At 51.0% G+C, this 20,908-nt stretch overlaps 1 protein-coding gene across 1 annotated transcript in view; it reads right to left on the bottom strand.

Annotated features, from left to right (window-relative positions):
• The window catches only part of SHANK2 (SH3 and multiple ankyrin repeat domains 2), a 688,546-nt gene that overhangs the window by 528,743 nt on the left and 138,895 nt on the right, over positions 1-20,908 (bottom strand). Inside the window, exon 9 of the mRNA XM_011930122.1 lies at positions 16,039-16,155. Within this exon, the coding sequence (XP_011785512.1) occupies positions 16,039-16,155 (117 nt within the window). The remainder of the gene's footprint in view (positions 1-16,038; positions 16,156-20,908) is intronic.

Below are 20,908 nucleotides of genomic sequence, written 5' to 3'. Positions count from 1 at the left end.
TTTTTTTTTTTTTTTTTTTGTAGAAGGAGATCCCACATGCTGTCTAGCCTGGTCTCAAACTCCTGGACTCAAGCGACGTGCCTGCCTCAGCCTCCCGAAGTGCTGGGATTACGGGTGTGAGCCACTGCATCCAGCCTCTTACACATTTTCACAACAAAAATGAACGTGCATCCATCCACTGATTGGGCATCTACTATTTGTCCATGGGGTTGATGGAGAACTTCTCGCCAACCCCTCTGAAGCTCCCAGTGAGGACTGCAGCAGCAAATGATGACCAATAAAAAGGCAGTGGTAGCATGTTGATGCAACCAATAAAAGGCAGCAGTAGAATGTCGATGTAGCCAGTGAGGCCAGTGAGGACTGCAGCAGCAAATAACGACCAATAAAAAGGCAGCGGTAGAATGTCGATGTAGCTGGACCAACTATTAGAATAATTTTGTCTCCAAATGCAGTTGGCTATTTAGAATAAGTAAACTGTTTTTGGAAGTGCATTTAAATGATCAGGAGCTGGCTGATGCTTGTGCCTTGGCAGCAGGGACCTGACTCTGGGCTGGGGGCACCTTCCACAGGACAAGGGCCTCAGTGCAGGTGACAGCCAAAGCTTATACTGGGCAGATCCTGGGAATTCCATCCTTACCTACAGTCTGGTGTACAGACAACAGGTGTGACCACCTGGACTCAACACCACACAAACAAACACTAAATAAAGGGATACATGGATTAAATGACCAGGGCTTCCCACCCAGGACGGGTCAGAGACCCCAGCCCAGGCCCCAGAGGAACCCCATCCTCAGGAACAGCAAGATGCTGAGTAGACATGGCACAGGTGGTGGGACCCAGCAGATCAGCAGATTTGAAAGAGAGCTGACTGGCCAGGTGTGGTGGCTCACGTCTGTAATCCCAGCACTTTGGGAGGCTGAGGTACGTGGATCACCTGAGGTCAGGAATTCAAGACCAGCCTGGCCAACAACATGGTGAAACCCCATCTCCAATATACTAAAAATACAAACATTAGCTGGGCGTGGTGGCAGGTGCCTGTAATCCCAGCTACTCGGGAGGCTGAGGCAGGAGAATCACTTGAACCTGGGAGGCGGAGGTTGCAGTGAGCTGAGACTGCACCATTGCACTTTAAAGCGAAACTCTTGTCTCAAAATAAATAAATAAAATAGAACAAAATAAGATAATAATAAGAAAGAGAGCTGGAAATCCAGAAGGAAGTAGGGAGCAGCTGCCAACAGATCCTGGGTTTCAGTCTGGGTGAAAAAAAAAAAAAATGTTCTAAGGCTGATTGGTGATGGTTGATGGTGGTGATGGCCGCACACCTCTGTGAACAGACCAGCGATCATGGAGCCTTACACTTCAGATGGGTGAACTGCATGGTGTGTGAATTACATCTCGATAGAGGGTTGCATACATATATAAGAGGACAGATAGCAGGAAGGCGGGCCGCCCTGGCAGAGTCTTCATCCCTGGCTGGGCGGGTGGGGCAGGTCAGGAGCACACTGAGCTCTCAGGACCTGGCTGCTTTCAGGGTAGGGAGCCAATCAGGCCTCCCCGCCATGATGGTTATTATTAATGAGGGAACCACACCTTCTCCGGCAGCTAAGAGTGTGGGCTGTGCTCACTTGGGAGACACAGGTCGGGGGATCTGAGTTGGGTGGAAAAGGCTGTCCTGCCTCTGTGTTCTCCAGCATCCTGGGGCCTCGGTGACCGTGGCCTGCTCTGGTCACCGACTGTGTAAAAAGCCACCTGCGTACCTGGGGGTGCACTCTGCCCAAGCCCCACTGAGGCCGCCTCTGTACAGAGTGGGGGGCTCTGACCACAGATGCCACTGAGTCAGGCGTGAGGAATTGAGTGTGGACCGGTCCATAGACCGTGCTGAGTGTTCTGTTCCACCGCCCTACAGGAAGGTCAGGCTGGTCAGAGGGGGATCCCCAGAGCCCCTGTACCAAGATTCCAATTAGAAGCAAAACCACCATGGTGTCCCCACCTCCTGGCACAGTGGTTCTCAACTGGGGGTGATTTTGCCTTCCAGAGAACATCTGGCAATGTCTGGAGACATTTTTGGCTGTCACAGCTGTGAGTGCTACTGGCACTGACTGGGTTAAGATCAGGGATGTTGTGAGGCATCCTGCAATGAATAAGACAGCCCCCCAAGGCAAAAAACTGCCCAGCCGCAAACCTCAATAAAGCTGAGGTCAACAACCCCTGTCTTCATGGCTCTAAATGTTACTGATGATGGATATGAGTCATGAACAGCAGCATCCCTAGAACGGTTTCAGAACAATACAGACCATAGTCTCCTGTATGAATGACATGCCACTCCCCAAGCCCACCAGGCTCTGTCCACAGCTAGTCAGGCCTCAAGGGGACGCCAAGCCCTATGCTATTCAGGGTCTTGTCCCTGGAATGTGTCCTCGGACTCAGGGACAGCCCAGCAGGTTTCACAGAAGATGCTTCACTCCTGGGGAGTGGGAAGGTGGAAGTGGCCTCTGTCACCTCTCACTACACAGACCACGCATGTCAGCAGGGGAGGGACGGATGCCCATGGAGCTGTTAGCCTGAGGCCCACGGGGCAGAGGTGAAAGGAGAGCCGGCAAAGCCACGTGTGAGGCTCGAACGACATTGCAGATGGAGGCTGAGCTGAGAAAAAGCAAACACAAGGAAACGAATCGCTAGAAGCCCATGGTGTTTCAAAACGACATGCAAGTCTGCAAGAACATGCAGCGGCCGATATAGGGCGACGCTCTGCACAGGGTTTCAGGGTGGGAAACCCCTGGAAAAAGCACAAATGTGGATTCCGGGTTTTATGCTGGGATTTTCATACTCTTCTAATTATTGCCATAAACGTGTTGCTTTGAGAACAGGAAAAAATATGTAAGGGAATTTTCAAAGACACAACCGTGTTCAGCAAACAAATCTTTCATGTTTGGGGTACAATTAAACCCAGAGTTTCAAAAACAGAAAGCCCTGGTGTCAGTTCTGCCGTGCCCAGGGTCCACACCGTGGGAGGTGCAGGTCAAGACTCCGGGCCTGCTTATTTCATTTTAGGGTTGCAAACTATGGTCCTCAGGCCGAATTCTGCACATCTAATTTTGTAAATAAAGTTTTATTGGGATGCGACCACATCCACGCACCTGCGTATTTTCTGTGGCTGCAAAGCCTGAAGTATTTATTCTCTGGGTCTTTACAGAAAAAAGGGTACCTACCCTGGTTTTAATTAAGTAGTCCTGCATCTCCCCAACACAGTCGCACGTTCACAGAAATGACCACACTGGCAGGATGCCCTAACACTAGACATATTAACAACAATCTTCACTAACACTAACCTGGCTGGTGCCAGGGAGTGCAGGGTGATAACCAGCATCAGCACTGAGAGAGCGGCTCTGCCTCTTGTCTTCTGAGCCTCAGTTTCCTCCTTTTTAAAGTGGGGATACCGGGCTTGGTGGCAGCATAACGAGCCTGATACACCATCAATGACACAGGTAGCGGTCTCCTTCCACCCCCAGCAACACCCTGTCCCTGGAAAGTGACCCCTGACCCCCAGGAGAGGGGCCCACCCATATGACTACAGCATCTCCGAGTCCCAGCCACATGGGCCCCTTGGGTGTTACCAGGAAACTGGGAATGGTGAGTTTCTGCGGGTGACCGGCATTTCAAGAGATGCACGGAACGCAGCCTTCTTCACCGGGATAAGGCAGAGTGTGGAGAGCACTGGCCGGGCCTCTGGCTTTTCCAGTCCTGACCTAGCCCTTCCCTGCTCTGCCTCAGCTGCAGGACTTGCCTTGTGTCCTGATCATGAGTCCAGAATTTCCCATCAAATCACCCCCAGTGGGGTCCTGTTATTTCCAACCCAAAGAGTTTCTTTTTTTCTTTTCTTGAGACAGGATCTTGCTCTAGTGCAATCTCAGCTCACTGCAACCTCTGCCTCCCAGGCCCAAGCGATCCTCCACCTCAGACTCTCAAGTAGCTAGGATTACAGGCTTGCACCACCATGCCTCACTAATTTTTGTATTTTCTGTAGAGACAGGGTTTCACCATGTTTCCCAGGCTGGTCTTGATCTTAGGGGCTCAAGCGATCTGTCCTCCTAAAGTACTGAGATGACATGTGTGAGCCACTGCACCCAGCCCAAAGTCTTTATTAAAATCACAGTATTATCAGGCTACGGTGAGCAAAGACTTTGCTTTTTGCTTTGGTAAAGAGAGAAAACGAAAAGGAGGAGGAGAGACCACAGAGCCAGGAGAATGGGGCGATGGCTTTCAGCCAGTTCCCACCTTCTGGGGCGTGGTGGGGGCAGGAAAGAGAGAATAGGGCAGCAAGGGAGGAGGGACTTCATGGGGGTGGGCAACTGTGGGGACGCGAAGGCTGGTCCCTGGGGGTCTTGCTCACCCGTTTGCTCTGGGCTCTAACTGCACCCTGGCCCAGTGGCCTAGAAGAACCACCCAGCACTGACAAGACCCAGATGGCTGAGAGCAGCCCGGCAAACTGGAATTCAGAATATGAGAGACCTGCTCAGGGAGGAGCCTGGGGACACTCCTCCTCTTACTTCTCAGTAAGAACCTTTTCTGAAAATTCCCTATTATAGGCTGGGCATGGTGGCTCACACTTGTAATCTCAGCACTTTGGGAGGCAGAGGAGGGAGGATCGCTTGAGTCCAGGAGTTTCGGACCAGCCTGGGCAACATAGCAAGACCCCGTCTCTATATAAAATGAAAACAATTAGCCAGGCGTGGTGGTGCGTGCCTGTAGTCCCAGCTACTTGGGAGGCTGAGGCAGGAGGATCCCTTGAGCCCAAGAGGTCGCGGCTGTGGTGAGCTGTGATTGTGCCACTGCACTCAAGCCTGGGTGACAGAGCAAGACCCTGTCTCAAAAAAAAAAAAAAAAAAAAGAGAGAGAGAGAGAGAGAAAGAAAGAAAGAGAGAGAGAGAAAGAGAGGGAGGGAGGGAAAAGAAAGAACAGAAAAAAGAAAAGAAAATTCCCTATTATAAAGGACACGTATTTCCAACAAAAAGCTAAGAATAAACCCTCAGCAGGCACTGCCATTCCAGGGGGATACAGGCAGGACCTAAGAAAAATCCTCCACTACCTCCGCTCACTCAGTGCCTTTGACCAAGTCAATATCATACCTCCGACCCATTACCGCAGTGTTTCCCAGACGTCAAAAAGAGATCAGGTTCCAGTTCATTATTTCGAAATGCAAGGGTACATGGTTCACTTGGCTTAATAACAATGACACCTCCATGTATGTGTGCATATCACACACGTGTCTGTATATGTGTGTGAACATGTATGTGTTTTGCAGTTCAAAACACACATCTACCCGCTCCTTCTGATTTAGCTCTCAAGGTATGGGAGAACTCTCTGCCAGGGAGAACAGGAGGCCCATTTTACAGATAAGGTTAATGTGAAAAACTGCAAAGACTTGCGGCTTCGGAAAGGAGGAGAAAGGAAAAACTGTGATCCAGGAGGTGCTGGTGGGAGCTTTCAGTTCCCTTGCGAGGCTGCTGGCTGCCCTGGATTCCTTTCAGAGGTGTATCTTATCTGACAGGTCTTTATCCTTTTAAATAATTCAGTAAAGTATAAATATAGAAGCAATTGGAATGCTTTTTGAAGACCCAAGCATCAAGAAGAGTATCATTTTCACTGCCACTTTTTCTCTTGGCATGAATTTTCCAAGACACTTCCCTTAATAAATGTACCTCCCACCGAAGGAGCATTCCTGGGGCTCACACTGTGCCCACTGAGAACACAGTGTGCCCGCAGGTTCCATCAGCTGCTGGACCCCCAGGCCCCATCATTTCCATTCACAGATGAACACCTGCAGGTCCCATCAGCTGCTGGACCCCCAGGCCCCATCATTTCCATTCACAGATGAACACCTGCAGGTCCCATCAGCTGCTGGACCCCCAGGCCCCATCATTTCCATTCACAGATGAAGAGACAGAGAAAGCTGCTCATTGACGCATGCAGTGAGTCCTCATGGAGCTGCCAGGTACTGTCCTAGTCCCTGGAGACACAGATGCAAACCAGAAAGTCAAGGTCTCTGCCAGGCTTGGGCTGGAGAGGGGGCACAGAAAACAACGACACAACCTCAGGACAGGTGGGTCTGATGCAGACAGTGGAGAGGGTGTGGCCGGCTGGGCAAGCTGAGCCCTGGGATGGGAGGAGAGACAGCGGGCGGAGGCAGAGGCCATCCCAGCAGAGTACCAAGACCCGAAGTAGAAACCAGCGAGGGGCCGGGAGGCAAGAAGGCAGTGGTGGGGCCGGGCTGCAGCAAGCTGGGACGAGCTGGGCTGGACAGGAGAGAAGGGCACAGGATATAAGCCCTGGGTTATGCAAAGGGGGTTCTCAGCAGAGGAGGGACGAAGAACTTGGGTGACAGAAAGTGGATTTGAGGGAAGACAGACTGGAAGGGAAGACAGAGGCTGGACAGTGAATACATAGTCCTGGTGAGAGACAGCAGGGCCCCAGGCAAGGGTGAGAGGGGTGGTGGGGACAAGAGGGGTGGAGGAGACAAGAGGGGTAGACGGGCCCGGAGAGGGTGGAGAGGGAACGGACAAGCCCCGGGATGAGAGGGATGAGAGGGATGAGAGGGACGGTGAGAAACAGGGGGCGGCCAGGTTTCAGGCCTGAGCTCCAGGGGAAGGGCATTATTTACAGAGTGAGGAGGAGTTGCCGCAGTGGCGGCTCCTAAGAGGTCAGCACATGGGGACATGGGCCAGGAGCAAACATCACTGCCAGAGCTCAGGGCAGAAGTGAGCTGGGAGACCCTGACTGGGGACTCTTGGGGTTTTCTGGAAGGTGTGCAAGGACACAGGCCCGCCTGAGGTCACCTCGGGAGTCACTGCAGGAGGGAATCTGGGTAACGGGAGTGTGCAATGCAGACGCCGAGAGATGCTACAGAGACGTTGAGCTGGATGGGGACAGAGGCGGGACCATGGAAGTGCCATGTGGGTGTGACTGGCTTTGAGCAAGCAGGGACGAAAGTCTGACCACTCTGTGTCAGTGAGACAAGAGCCATGAGAAGGTGGAGGCCATGTGTGCAGAACTCTCCCAGGCAGATGAGCAGTGAGTGGGGAAGTTAGGGAGGGTGTGCAGAACTCTCCCAGGAACATGTACAGTGAGCAGAGAAGTTGCGGGGGGGAGGTGTAGAACTCTCCCGGGGAGATGAGCAGTGAGTGGGGAAGCTTGGGGAAGGGTGTGCAGAACTCTCCCAGGAAGATATACAGTGAGTGGGGAAGTTGCGGGGGGGAGGTGCAGAACTCTCCCAGGAAGATATACAGTGAGTGGGGAAGTTGGGGGGGGGGGGCTGCAGAAATCTCCCAGGAAGATATACAGTGAGTGGGGAAGTTGGGGGTGGGTGCAGAACTCCCCCAGGGAGATGAGCAGTGAGTGTGGAAGTTGGAGGGGGAGGTACAGAACTCTCCCAGGGAGATGTGCAGTGAGCAGGGAAGGTGGGCGGAGGGGTCTGTGAAGCCAAGGGAGCTTCTGGAGACAGAAGTGGGTGGAGTGTCTTCATAAACAAATGGGCATGAAGTAAGAGAAGGCAGAGGTCAAAAGCAGAAACACTGGTGGCAGATGTGCCCACAGAAACAGACAACGTTGCAACCAGGATGTTAACTCGGAAGCTCCAGGCCCCGTCAAGCCATTTCCTTTCAACGGCACCGAGGCTGTCTTCACTTAAATGTCACAGACACAAATTACTGCACACTCCAAACTGTAAGTCAGGAGTTTGTTTTCAGGTTAAATTATCTTTTGAAATAAGGCTGTTTGGGCAGCCATAAATGTAAAAACAACTAAGATGTCTGCATAAGTAAAACGGGGAAGTGGCTGGGACGCTGGTGTCATCGGGGCAGGGCTGGAACCTGGTCCCTCAGACCAGCCCTCCCCTTGAAGAGCTGTGCCTCTAAGTAAGGGCCAGGGTAAGCATGAGTACACCCCTGACTGCCATGGGCATGGGTGCTTCTGCCTGACCCATGCCCAGTAAAGGCCCCTTCCCCAGTCAGTGGGTTATGGGAATGCATTCATAAGGGTTGGGTTGGAAGCCTGGTTTCCCCGTCTACTAACAGAGCGGACTTTGACCACTCCTGAATCTTCTGAGTATAAAAGGAAAGCCAACCAAGCCGCCCACTGGAGCTGGGGCAGGTGAAGGAAAGGGTGTGTGGACATCATCTCCACTCAGCGAGACCCACGCCCGCAATGCCCAGTGCTCAGGGGCCATCACCCCATGATGGCTCCATGGGAGCTGCCACAGAGTGGACAGGTGCTCCGCGGGACACCGGCAAGGGCAGAGATGCAAGCAGGAAACACGATGTCTTCCTACCCTGGCTCGCACTGATATCAAAGAGAGGCAGGTTGTTTTTCATTTTATTATTTTTACCTCCCAGACAAATTGGCCTCGCCCAGTAACCTTTGATATTTAAAACCTGCTTCACTCCTTCGTCATCCAGGGCAGAAAAATGAACCCCAGGCTGCTCCCCTCCCTCTGGAGCTCTTCGAAAGCCAGGATGAAGGGAGGGGTTGACAGATTAGACACAATTTGATACTTACAATCAAAGCCCTAATTAGGTGATTTCATAAAAGGAGAGAGAATATTCTGATCATAGTGTATTTTATTACAAGTGTGGAGGTAGTAAGGCCTGCCTAAAACTGATAAAGCACATGTAACAATCCATACACCTGGGTGCTTTTAGATTTAATAAGGAGAAGCTTGTTAGGGGAATATCCTCAATAGCAGCATCACCATCATCGTCATCGTCACCGTCCTCATCATCACCAACACCTGCATCAGTCACCATCAATAAGACCATCATCACTATCACCATCGCCACCATCCCCACCATCATCACCACTACCACTATCTCCACCATCACCATCACCATCAATATCACCAGCATCACCACCATCACCATCACCATCACAATCATCACCATCACCTGCACCATTCACCATCAGTATGACCATCATCATCACTGTAACCACCAACCTCACTAGCATTCTCACCATCACCATCACCATCATCACCAGCATCATCACAACCATCACCATCATCATCACAACCATCACCATCACCACCATCATCACAATCATCACCACTACCACTACACCATCATCACCACTACCACCATCACTCACCATCAGTATGACCACTGTCACTATCACCATCACCACCATCATCACAACTACCACCATCACAATCATCACCATCACCTGCATCACTCGCCATCAGTATGACCATCATCATTATCACTGTCACCACCATCCTCACCACCACCACCATCACCAACATCACCATCCACATCATCACAAGCATCATCACAACCATCACCATCATCATCACAACCATCACCATCACCACCATCATCACAATCATCACCATCACCTGCCATCACTCACCATCAATGTGATCACCATCACTATCATTACCATTAGAACTGCCATCATCATTAGTACTATGACTTAATCTACAAGTAGAAAGAGGGAGGGGGTGATGTACACAAGTAGTCTCAATGGCAAACTGAGTGATGAACACTCTTGCTGTTTAGTGCCCGGAAACTGAATCCTAAATGCCCAGCAATGCTTGGCACAGTCCTAGACAACAGAAAACTGCACCCTGACCCCCAGTGTCTGTAGCAGAAAAGCTCAAGGGCTATAAGACTCATCCAAAGTAACTGGAAGAATCTGAAAATCTAGGGAAGGTAAATAAAATACCTTTGCTTGACAAGTTCCCCAGCTCCACGAGGGAACACTGCAACCATGACTGCGTATTTGGTGACCACAGGCCATGTTCAGGGAGAAGGCCTGTCAAGCCAGCATTAGATGCCACAGTGACTTGGGTCATGCTCTGTGAGGGCAGAATGGAAAGAGACCTTAATGGGCATGGAGTCTGGTGTGCTGGTCCTGTCTCACAGTGGAGCCAGCTGCTGCTCTGCAGATTCCTCGGCATCACTGAGATTCTGGGTCATGGGCTGGCATCTGTACTATTCACAGAAGCCTGGCATCTGTACTATTCACAGGTTCTTTGGGTAATTCCAACATGGAGGTTACAGCTCAGCTAGAAACCTCATTTATTCTGCTGCATTGCTGTCACCATCACCATGACCATGCTCATGGTCAGCCATCATCAGCACCATCACTATCAACCACCACCGTCATCACCATTACTGTCGCCATCATCACCATCATCACCATCACCATGATTACTATCACCACCACCAACAACCACCACCATCACCATCATCACTATCAACCACCACTATCACCATCACCATGACTACCATCACTATCACCATGACCACCACCATCACCATCATCACTATCAACCACCACCATCACTATCACCATGACCACCCTCACCACCATCAGCACCATCACTATCAACCACCCCATCATCACCATTACTGTCGCCATGACCACCATCACCATCACCATGATTACCATCACCATCACCCACCACCATCACCATCATCACTGTCACCATGACCATCACCATCACCATGGTTACCATCACCACCACTACCTATGGTTACCGTCACCATCACCACCACCATCAGCACCATAACCATCTTCACTTCACCTTCACCATCACTATCAGCCACCACCATCATCACCACTTTCATCATTGCCACCACCACCATCGCCTTCATCATCAATACCTTCATCATTATCGCCATCAGCCTCACCATCCCATCACCAACTCCATCATCACCACCTTCAGCATCACCACCATCAGCAGCAGCATCATCACCACCTTCACCATCACCACCAACACCACTGCTATCATTACAGCCACTACTTACTGAGCATCTATTATGTTCCAGGAATACCATATTACGATATATTTGTTTTCTATTTTTAGTCCGTCAGCAACCCTGTGAATTTGGTATAATTATCCCCACATTACAGATGAGGAAATTCAGGGCCCTAGAGAGAAAATCGGTTGTCCAAGGCAAGGCAATGGGCTAGCCCAGATGAAACCCAGACCGCCATGCCTCTTTGAATTACTGTTCCACTTTCTCAGGGCTGCCTCCTCACTCCTTTCCTTGAATCCTGTCTTGATTCAAAGGCACCTCTGTCCCACCCCGAACCATCTATTGTTCAACACTACTCCCTGCATGCCCTGTGTGTGTGTGCCCTGTATGGCACCTCTCCTGCTTAAAGTTGCCAGAGTGGTTTCTGCTGCCTGCATGAGTACCTGCTCTAATGCAATCACATGTCTCACACATGTGTAGACAAGGGGGAGTGAGTATAGCAAGGTGCTCAGCTGGTGACTCAGGAAGGAAAGCAGCTTTGGGTCAAGTACAACACACAGTACCTGCAGGACAAAGGTAGGGGTTCTGCATTCCTCCCAGTCACTTACTGGCACTTACTGGAAGACGCAGACATGAAGCTGTGCCTCTCTTGGCATCACACGAGATGTGGTTTGGACCAGCTTCTTTAACTGCATCAGTAGGACACTCCAAAGAGTTTGGGGAGGGCATGAGGGAGGAGATTAAAGACACCCTAGAACCCTAAGGAGGAGTATGAGGGATACACAAAGCTGGATCCTAGACCACTCACAGACATTCCAACTGACATTGTAGCCAGAGATCAAGGGGCCAACCAGCCCAGAGCCTATGACCCTGCCCATTGGCTCTTGGAGGCTAGGCAAGGCCAGGAATCAAAACCAAGGGCGCCAGCTAAGGCATTTCTACCCAGACCGAAGAGGGGGCACACAAGCGGGAGTTGGAAGAGCTGTCCCCCCAGAAGGGGATGGCTCTCCACACTACCTCCAGAGGCTTCCTGGCTGCAGGAGAAGCCACTCAGTCCTGGGGAGGGGGATCCATCAATAAGACAGGTAGGGGAGAGGAGCAGATGCAGCCTTCCATTCCAAGGCTTGGCAAAGGATGGCCTGCAGGCCAAATTGGCCCACTCCCTGTTTTGTAAATAAAGTTTTATTGGAACACGGCTACACTCTGATTTACATACTGTCTATGGCTGCTTTTGCACTACAGTGGCAGTTGAATCATTATGACAGAGTCCATGCAACACGCAAAGCCTAAAATATTCCCCAACCGGCTCTTTATAGCAAAAGCAGCTGGCTCCCGTGCTAACCTGTGGCCCAAGGTGGGTAGAGGATGTCCTGAGAGCCCCGGCCAGCTTGGGACCCTTCTGGAGCCGGCAGCTGAGGCATAGGAGAGATATGGGGCATATGGAGTGTGGTGTGATACCGCGTCAAGTTCAATACAGATCATCAAAATGTGTTAACCTTTTCTAATCAGAAAGAAACATCAACACTTTCAAATACCATCTTGTCCACAGTTATTTCAAGTGACAAAAAACAGGCTTTTCTGGAGTTTTCAAGATCAAATGTGCTTGCAATCTACTGGGGAAAATTAAGGAATGTTTTTCCCATCCAAAGCAGTAATTAGGAAGCAGATGTTGGTGCAGATGTGTTTACCAACCACAACCAAGCCTCATGATGTGTTTTTCTAATGCGGCTGAGTAACGAATCTCCACACTCACACAGACATATCAGCATCCACACGCCGTGGCATACCTAGGGACACAGCTGCATGCAAACCACATCAATGTGCTTTCCTTGAGGGGGAAGCCGGCAGCTCTGCAAAATGCTGCTCACAGCTCAGCTGAAATGCTACCCAACCACAGCCAGCCTGGCTGTTCTCTTGTGCCAGGTATGAAAGACAGTGGCTTATGCCTCTGATGGTATCCACACGTGCTTCCTCTCAGGTAGACCCAAGGGGAAGGGAGCATCAGCAGAGAAAACAAGGAAGGCATAATAACTGCCTGGTCCTGGACATTTTGCCCTGGCTATGTCTTGCAAAGAGCTGCAGAGAAAAATACACAACTGTGTGAGGGATTCATTAGCAGAAGGCTTGACTCAGGGGCCGCAAGTCTGAATGGGGTCTTGAAGGATGCATAGGAGTTTTCCAGGGCAAAGAATCCAGGAAGATTGAACAGCTAGAAGCAAAGTGGGACTCCAGGAGAGTGGCTGGAGGGGCCTGGGCTGGTGACTAGCCATGGAAGGGCTGGGGAATGGCTTAGGTAAAGGATGAGGCTTGAGATTTCACCCTGGAGGCCGCTGCGAGCCAACAGGATGGGAGCACTGCTTTGGGATGGGAAGAATGCCGACAGCCTGCAGAGGATGGACCCCAGCACAAACAGCCCTGGACATCCAGCAGAGTTCCTCCTCTGAGATCTCCCTCTGTTCCTCCAGGACGAACAGCCACATCCCCTCCCACCCCATGCTGCTCTGCCACTTAGTGTAGCACCCATATCTCGACACCCTCCAGATTTGAAGTTCCTTGAAATCAGAGAAAGAGAAAAGAGAAGGCAGGGACAGCGAAGTCCTTCAACAGTGATGTCCAAGAATTAACCTGACTTTGAGCACCAAGGAAACAGAGAAACAGCCCCCTGTTCTCCTAAAGCAGTGCCTGCACCCCCCCGTGCCCTGTGAGCCCAGGGCCCCTTCTCACCAGCTCCACTCCACAAGCTGTCCCCACTGCTTAACCCCCCACGGCTCCCCCCTCCTGCGGTACCAGCAGGGCCCCCCACCCCGCTGCTTCACCTCCCCATGAGGCCACAGTGCACACACTGGGCGGGGTGTCACTTGGCCTTGTCATTTAGGATTCAGCCTCCCAGAGGGCAGGGCTCACATCCCCGGAGCCTTCAGTGTTTCCCAGACACATTCATGTCCTGCTATCCTCGGCTCTCACACTTGTTCTCACAGGGAAGAGTGTGAAGATGATTTGCTTTTTCCCATCAAGGTTCCACTTGTGGGTATTTTTCCCCGAAAGAAATGAAAACAGGGCCTTGAACAAATATTTGCACATCTATGCTCACAGTGGCATTATCCACGACACCCAAAAGGTAGAAACCACCCGAGCGTCCCTTGACAGATATCCACGCACACGATTCACACAATGGAGTATTATTTAGCTTAAAAATATTATTCAGCTTAAAAAGGGCCAAAAATTTCGACACAAGCTACAGCATGGACAAACCTTGAAAACATTGCACTCAATGAAATAAGCCAGACACCAAAGCACAGACACTTTATGCTTCTACTCATATCAAGTCTCTACCACAGGAAAATCTACAGGCACAGAAAGTAGAATGGGGGTTGCCAGAGGCTGAGGAGAGTGGGGAGTTACTGTTTGATGGGGACAGAGTTTCAATTTTGCAAGATTAAGAGAGTTCTGGAGATGAATGGTGGGCAGTTGCACAGCCATGTAAATGTACTTAATGCCACTGAATTGCATACTTAAAAGTGGTTAAAATGGCATACTTTGGTTATGTGTATTTTACCACTGAATGAAAAGGCACATTGGGGCATATCTGTCCCATGGAGTGGTGGAAGGCTTTTTGTTATTTTTCATTTATTTATTTATTTTTTTGTGATGGAGTCTCACTCTGTCACCCAGGCTGGAGTGCAACGGCGCTATCTCGGTTCACTGTAACCTCCACCTCTCGGGTTCAAGCAATTCTCTTGCCTCAGCCTCCCGAGTAGCTGCGATTACAGGCCCACGCCACTACATCCAGCTAATTTTTGTATTTTCAATAGAGACGGTGTTTCACCATGTTGGCCAGGCTGGTCTTGAACTCTGACCTCAAGCAATCTGCCTGTCTTGGCCTCCCAAATTGCTGGGCTTACAGGAGTGAGTCACTACGCCTGGCCAGGCTTGCTTTTTAAATTTTTATTTTGGAGACAGGGTTTCGCTCTGTCACCTAGGCTGGAGTGCAGTGGCATAATCTTGGCTTGCTGTAGCTTTAAATCCCCAGGCTCAAGTGATCTTCCCACCTCAGTCTCCTCAGTAGGTGGGACCACAGCCACCATACCCGGCTAATCTTTAAATTTTTTGTAGAGATGGGTTCTTACCATGTTGCCCAGGCTAGTCTCAAACTAGATCAAGTAATCCACCTCCCCTCGGCCTCCCAAAGCACTGGGATTACAGGTGTGAGCTGCTGCGCCTGGCCGGAAGGCCTGCTTTTGCCATGTGATGGTGCCACGCATGGCTGGTGGGGGTACCAGAACTACCCTAAGGCTTTGTCTGCCACGTCCTGCCCCATCTCATGACTCTGATCTGCCCCTCTCCACGTTCCGCATAGAGACCTGCTGACACGGTAGATGGCCGACTCCAGAACTGAACAGAGTTTGCATCCCAGCTACGGAGGGTGAACAAGACAGCCTGGCTCCTTGCGCGTCTTCTGGAGCATGGACAGTGTGGAGGCGCGGCACTGACCAGACCTGAGTCCTGAGCCCAGTTCTGGCACCAGCTGTGCGAGCGCGATGCTCACCTTGCTTTCCTGGGGCTCTGTTTCCCCCTTTCTACAACAGGGTAACAGTTCCCACCGAGGCAGCAGGTGAGGATGACCTGAGACGCCCCCTTCAAGGCTTTCCCGGTGCCCCCCAGGATTAGGGCTGGTTGGGGTGCATGTGAGAAACAAACTTACCCATTTAAACCCAAAGAATGGAACTTAGAGACCCGGAGAACAGCGAAAGTGAGACTCTTAATGATGGTCTTGTAAGATCAGGTGTCTGATGGGCAGGCACACCCAGCACCGTTTCAACAAGCAGTGTATCCCTCAGTGCACAGGTCCCTCCCCCAGTTCCTCATAGGCTGAGTACTATGGGTTACGATTTTTCCAGATGTTGCCTATTGGTTGTTGGGTTGGAGCTTTGGGTGTTTTTTTAAGGACTGCTTTGCTGCATTTTGTTGCAGCCCACCATGTGTTGCAATTTTAGTTAGCTTAGGGGCTTTTTAAGTATTTGACTCATGACCCATGTAGCTGGGCAGGCTGGTAAGAACAGACAAAGCGAGCTATTTTGCAGGCTAATAAACTTTCATCTTAAACTTTTTTGGTTTGGGTGAGGGCAACTAAGGGGCAGAGGCTGACAAGCAGGCATTGGCTATTTAAGCAGGGGCTTAGTATATTTCGTTTCTTTTGTAGTTTGCTGACCTAAGCCAATCTAAGGCACTCTGTTTTGGAAATGGACCTCTGTCCACATTATTTCCTTTAGGCATGCTCAGCACTCACCTGGTTGTAGAGGGCGCAGATGTGCAAGGCCGTGTTCCCCGAGGCGTTCTGGGCACTCATGTCTGCCCCGTAGAACAGCAGGTGCTCCAGGTGCTGCACATGCCCGTACCTGCAGGCCTGAAACACAGAACCCAGGCTGTGAATCAGAAACCCTCCGCCATGACAGCCGCACGCACACACAAAGTACACCAGCCACTCGGCTTATCCTTCAATGCACAGGTCCTTCCCCCAGTTCCTCATAGGCTGAGTACTATGGGTTACAATTTTTCAGATGTTACCTATTGGTTGTTGGGTTGGAGCTCCACCAGAACCCCAAGGCAGGGCAGGGCCTGCGCGGACCCCAACCCCCCACCCACCATCTGGGCAAGGGCTCCAAAGACGTCAGCAAGCACCGCCAGACCCCTGGCTGTGGATCGGGAGAATGACCTTCAAGGCGGGATTGGGGACTGGTGCTCAGCTGTGAGACAGAGGGTCTGGGAAGGAGCCCCAGAGTTCCTTTCATCCTGATCCGGGGGCCTAGAGCCCGGAGGTGCAGGACGTCTTTCTCCCAACCTCAGTGCCCAGCTCCACGAGATGCAAACCAGAAGGCTCAGCCCGGACCTCGGTTACCCAAGCTCCGCCTTCCAGGGAGGCGGCACGAGATGGCCAGGAGAGGCCTTTGCAGCCTCTTCCCTGCGCTGTATCCATAGGAGGGAGCCCTGTCCTACGTGTGATGGACGGCCCCATGATGGCTTTAATGCAGCCCAGCTCCTAAGTAAGTTGCAGGACGTAGGGGTAGGGCAGCCCTGCAGTATGACCAACGTCTCTCTGAGAACTACAACATGTGTGGCTTGTGAACCATCAGGGCCCGGGGGGGTCAAACAGACCCAGGCCCGAACCATTTGTCAGAACTTTTGCCTTGGCACCTATGTGCATTCTCTTTTTTTTTTTTTTTTTTTTTTTTTTGAGGTGGAGTCTCGCTCTGTCGCCCAGGCTGGAGTGCAGTGGCCGGATCTCAGCTCACTGCAAGCTCCGCCTCCCGGGTTTATGCCATTCTCCTGCCTCAACCTCCCAAGTAGCTGGGACTACAGGCGCCCGCCACCTCACCCGGCTAGTTTTTTTGTATTTTTTAGTAGAGACGGGGCTTCACCGTGTTAGCCAGGATGGTCTCGATCTCCTAACCTTGTGATCCGCCAGTCTCGGCCTCCCAAAGTGCTGGGATTACAGGCGTGAGCCACTGTGCCCGGCCTGTGCATTCTCATCTATAGGCAGGAACAACCCTCAACCCTCGCGGGGTTCAGATGAGAATCAGGTGGGACAAAGAACCCCACAGGGCCTCACACGAGGCCGGGCACTGAGTCAGTACTTGGTAAACCAGCGCAGCCCCTCTCCGCCCAAGCTCACAGGGGCTAGGGAGGTCCCCGCGCAGGTGACGAGGGCCCTCTGTCCAGCCACACACTGCTCGACATTGTGGCCACAACCTTGGACCTGGAGAAAAGTGGGTCCTGACCTAACACGTCTCACCCCCAGGGTCGGGAGGGAAAGAGGTGAGCCCCGCCAAGGGCAGGCAGCTGAGGGGTGCTGAGAGCAGTAGGTGCCGTGGTAGCCCAGGAAGGGGTTCTCATGAATCCTGCTCTACTGCTAATTGAGACAGATAGAGGTGAATTTCACCTTCTCAGGGTCCACGAGAAAGAGCTACACCTCAGCAAGATGAGGAAAGATGACAGGGAGGATACTGAAACTATTAACTGGATGAGCCGTTAAACACACACACACACACACACACACACAAAGAAATTTCCATTTACCATTGCTGTGCCTCCCACAAATCTCATTAATTTATAAAGTAGATCCCTGTTGCAGATCTCATTGCTGTCACCTGCCCGGCCCCACAGCCTCTTCTTCTGGGAACTGCACCTGCGTTTGCCCTTGGGGGCTACCCAGCTCCACTCTCAAAGGTCTGGGGAAGGCCTCCCCACCCTGCTCCTGCAGAGGCACAGGACACAGGCAGGAGCCATCAGGGTCCATCTCCCCAGGCACAGTAAGGGACGCCCATATTACCTCAGAGAAGCTGCCATGTCTCAAGCTAAAACATTCATCAGAACTACTGGGAGAAAAGTTCCTTTCTTTCTTCCAGAGTGGGGAACAGGAAAGTGACAGAGCCCTGGAGCTGCTGGGACCCTCAACACAGAAGGAAAGTGTGATGGGGGCAGGGAGAGGAAGAAAGGAAAGAAAGAGAGGAGGCAGGAAGAGACATGCACAAAGCCAAGATGACACTGTCTGAGCCCCTCTAAGCTGCAACTGACCCTGGAATTTCAGGGACATAACGATTAGGCATAATTCCCTCCCCCCACCCACCCATTTGCACTGGGATTCGTGTCCCTGAAACTGAAGGATCCCTGGCTATTTGGCACTCCCCAAAGGGCTTCTGGGAGGCAACACTTTGTTACAGCTTAACTTAATTGCTCTGTGGTCAATAAAGACAACTAATGTTAGCATAAAGACACTGAACGATTAATCCACACTCATTATTCCCCTTCCCCCAGTTAATCTGAATTTATGAGCTTGTAAGTTCCATCAGTCAGATGGTGCCAGAGCACGCTTTCCTTGCAAGGGCAAAATAGGCTCAACAGGAAGAGATGAAAACGGAGCCGCTGACTCCGGGCGGACGTCTCGTAGGCGTATTCCCAAGAGCATGCTTCCATTTTCCACTTTTCCCACGTCCATTGCTTTATAACACACAAACCCAGGAAATACAGAAAAGTGCTGAACAAAAACCAAAAGTCACCCAGAATTCCACAGTCTTAGCACTAGCAGTAATTTTTTTTTTTCAAGCATCATTTCAGCTAGTCTCTTCTTTCTGTTTTAACCCCTGGTGGTTGAGGCATGGAGCTCGTGCCTGCTAAGGAAGATGCAGCTGCCATGCAAGGGGGTGAGGGGGATCCAAGCCAGATAGTGGGCAGACGGGTCCACAGATGGCTGCACGCAGGACTCTGCACACACAAGGACATTCAAGAAGGGGAATGGGAGCTGGGCTCTCACTGTCAAAGAAGGAAGTTACAAATACACTACAGGAGAAAACGAGAACATGCCTTGTGGCGTTGGCTTGGAATGGGAGTATCAGTAGAAACTCACAATTTTTAATATACAGACTAATAAAAATTAAAATGTGGATGCCCACGTGTCTACCCATCCCTAACTCTGCCTACTGAGAGGGTAGGGGACAGGAACAGCCCAGCAGCCATCAGCACCCCAAGCACCTGCACCTTGGCTTCTAAATACCACTCCACACCAAAAAGAACCAGGCTCCTTGGAGAAACAGCTGATTCCTGAGGCAGGAAAAGAGCAAGGTGAGCCTGAAATACTTCGTTGTGCCAGAAATGAAGAAAATGGTAAAAAAAAAAAAAAAAAAATGTGGCTGTGTCCCGAGGACACAGGAGCCATCCTGAGGGGCACCCACCAGCTAAAACTGGGATAATAATAATGGATTATTACCTCCTGAATAAAGAGAACTCTGCAAGTCTGTCTTGTTGTAAATATATGAATAAACAAACAAGAAGAGAAAGCTTTTCTTTACAACAGAAAGCCAGCGAATAAATGTAGAAGCAATAGTAGGATTAAAAAAAAAATCTCCATTTAGCAACTATGATAGCAATAATTCCGGCAAGAAAGGCCAATGGATGCCAAAACTGTCAGGTGAAAGGGGTATGAGAAAACAGATTTTTGCACAGCCTCAAAGATCACCAAAAAAGATCTATTAATTACAAAGGAGCAAAATAAGGCAGGAGGTGGGACTCTACTCTGGAAGCGGGACTCAGACACCGGACCAAACTGAGGACTAGCTAACACAGGGCGGGGCAGAAGCAGCTTTCCATTAGACATGCCCATCCGTGTGCCATATCAGTTTACGGTTGCCATGGCAACACCCAGACGTTACCACCCCCTTCCCTGGCAATGGCCTGATGATTTGGAAGTTACCACCCTTTTCCTGGCAATTTCTGCAGAACCTGTCCCATAATTTGCATGTAATTAAAAGTGGGTATAAATGTGAGTGCAGCATGGCCTCTGAGCTGCTGCTCTGGGCACACTGCCTCTGGGGCAGCCCTGCTCTGCAAGGAGCAGTCTCTCTGCTGCTGTTCACAGCTGCTTCGATAAAGGTTGCCAACATCGCCATCCTGCCCTGGAATTCTTTGCTGGGTGAAGCCAAGAGTCCTCCTGGGCTAAGCCCCCTTTTTGGGTCTCGCTTGCCCTGCATCAAAAGAGGAGAAACCCAGCAGACCCCATCTGACCAGGTGGTCAGTGTGACCTTCACAGTGAGCACCAGACGGATGGTCCCCATGTGTCCCTGTGAGAACGTGATGCTGACAGCACAGCATCCTTTCTAAGGCATTCCTGCCAAATGCACACGCGGGATCCCATCACGAGCAAACACCGAGCAAACCCAACAAAATGACCACCCCAAAATCTTCAAAACGGTCACAGCCATGGGAATTAAGGGAAGCCAGAGGAAGTCTCCCAGATGGAAAGGCTCCATGCAAGGTCCCAGGCTGGATCCTCTTCTATCAGGGACGTTACTGTGACACCAGCACCACTCAAATGTGCTCTCCACGTGGAGGGCATAGGGGAGTTCCTTGTACTATTCTTGCAACTCTTCTATAAGGTGGAAATGGAAATAATCATTTACAATTTTAAAAAGAAAGTAATAGGCTGGGCGCAGTGGGTCATGCCTGTAATCCCAGCACTTTGGGAGGCCAGTATGGGTGGATCATGAGGTCAGGAGATTGAGAGCATCCTGGCTAACACGGTGAAACCCCACCTCTACCAAAAACACAAAAAATTAGCCAGGCATGGTGGTGGGTGCCTGTAATCCCTGCTACTCAGGAGGCTGAGG

Source organism: Colobus angolensis, unplaced genomic scaffold (assembly GCF_000951035.1).
Source record: "Colobus angolensis palliatus isolate OR3802 unplaced genomic scaffold, Cang.pa_1.0 Scaffold84, whole genome shotgun sequence".
In the NCBI taxonomy this organism is placed as follows: Eukaryota; Metazoa; Chordata; class Mammalia; order Primates; family Cercopithecidae; genus Colobus; species Colobus angolensis.
Note: the sequence above shows the minus strand (reverse complement) of the source record. Positions and strands in the feature narration are given on the sequence as shown.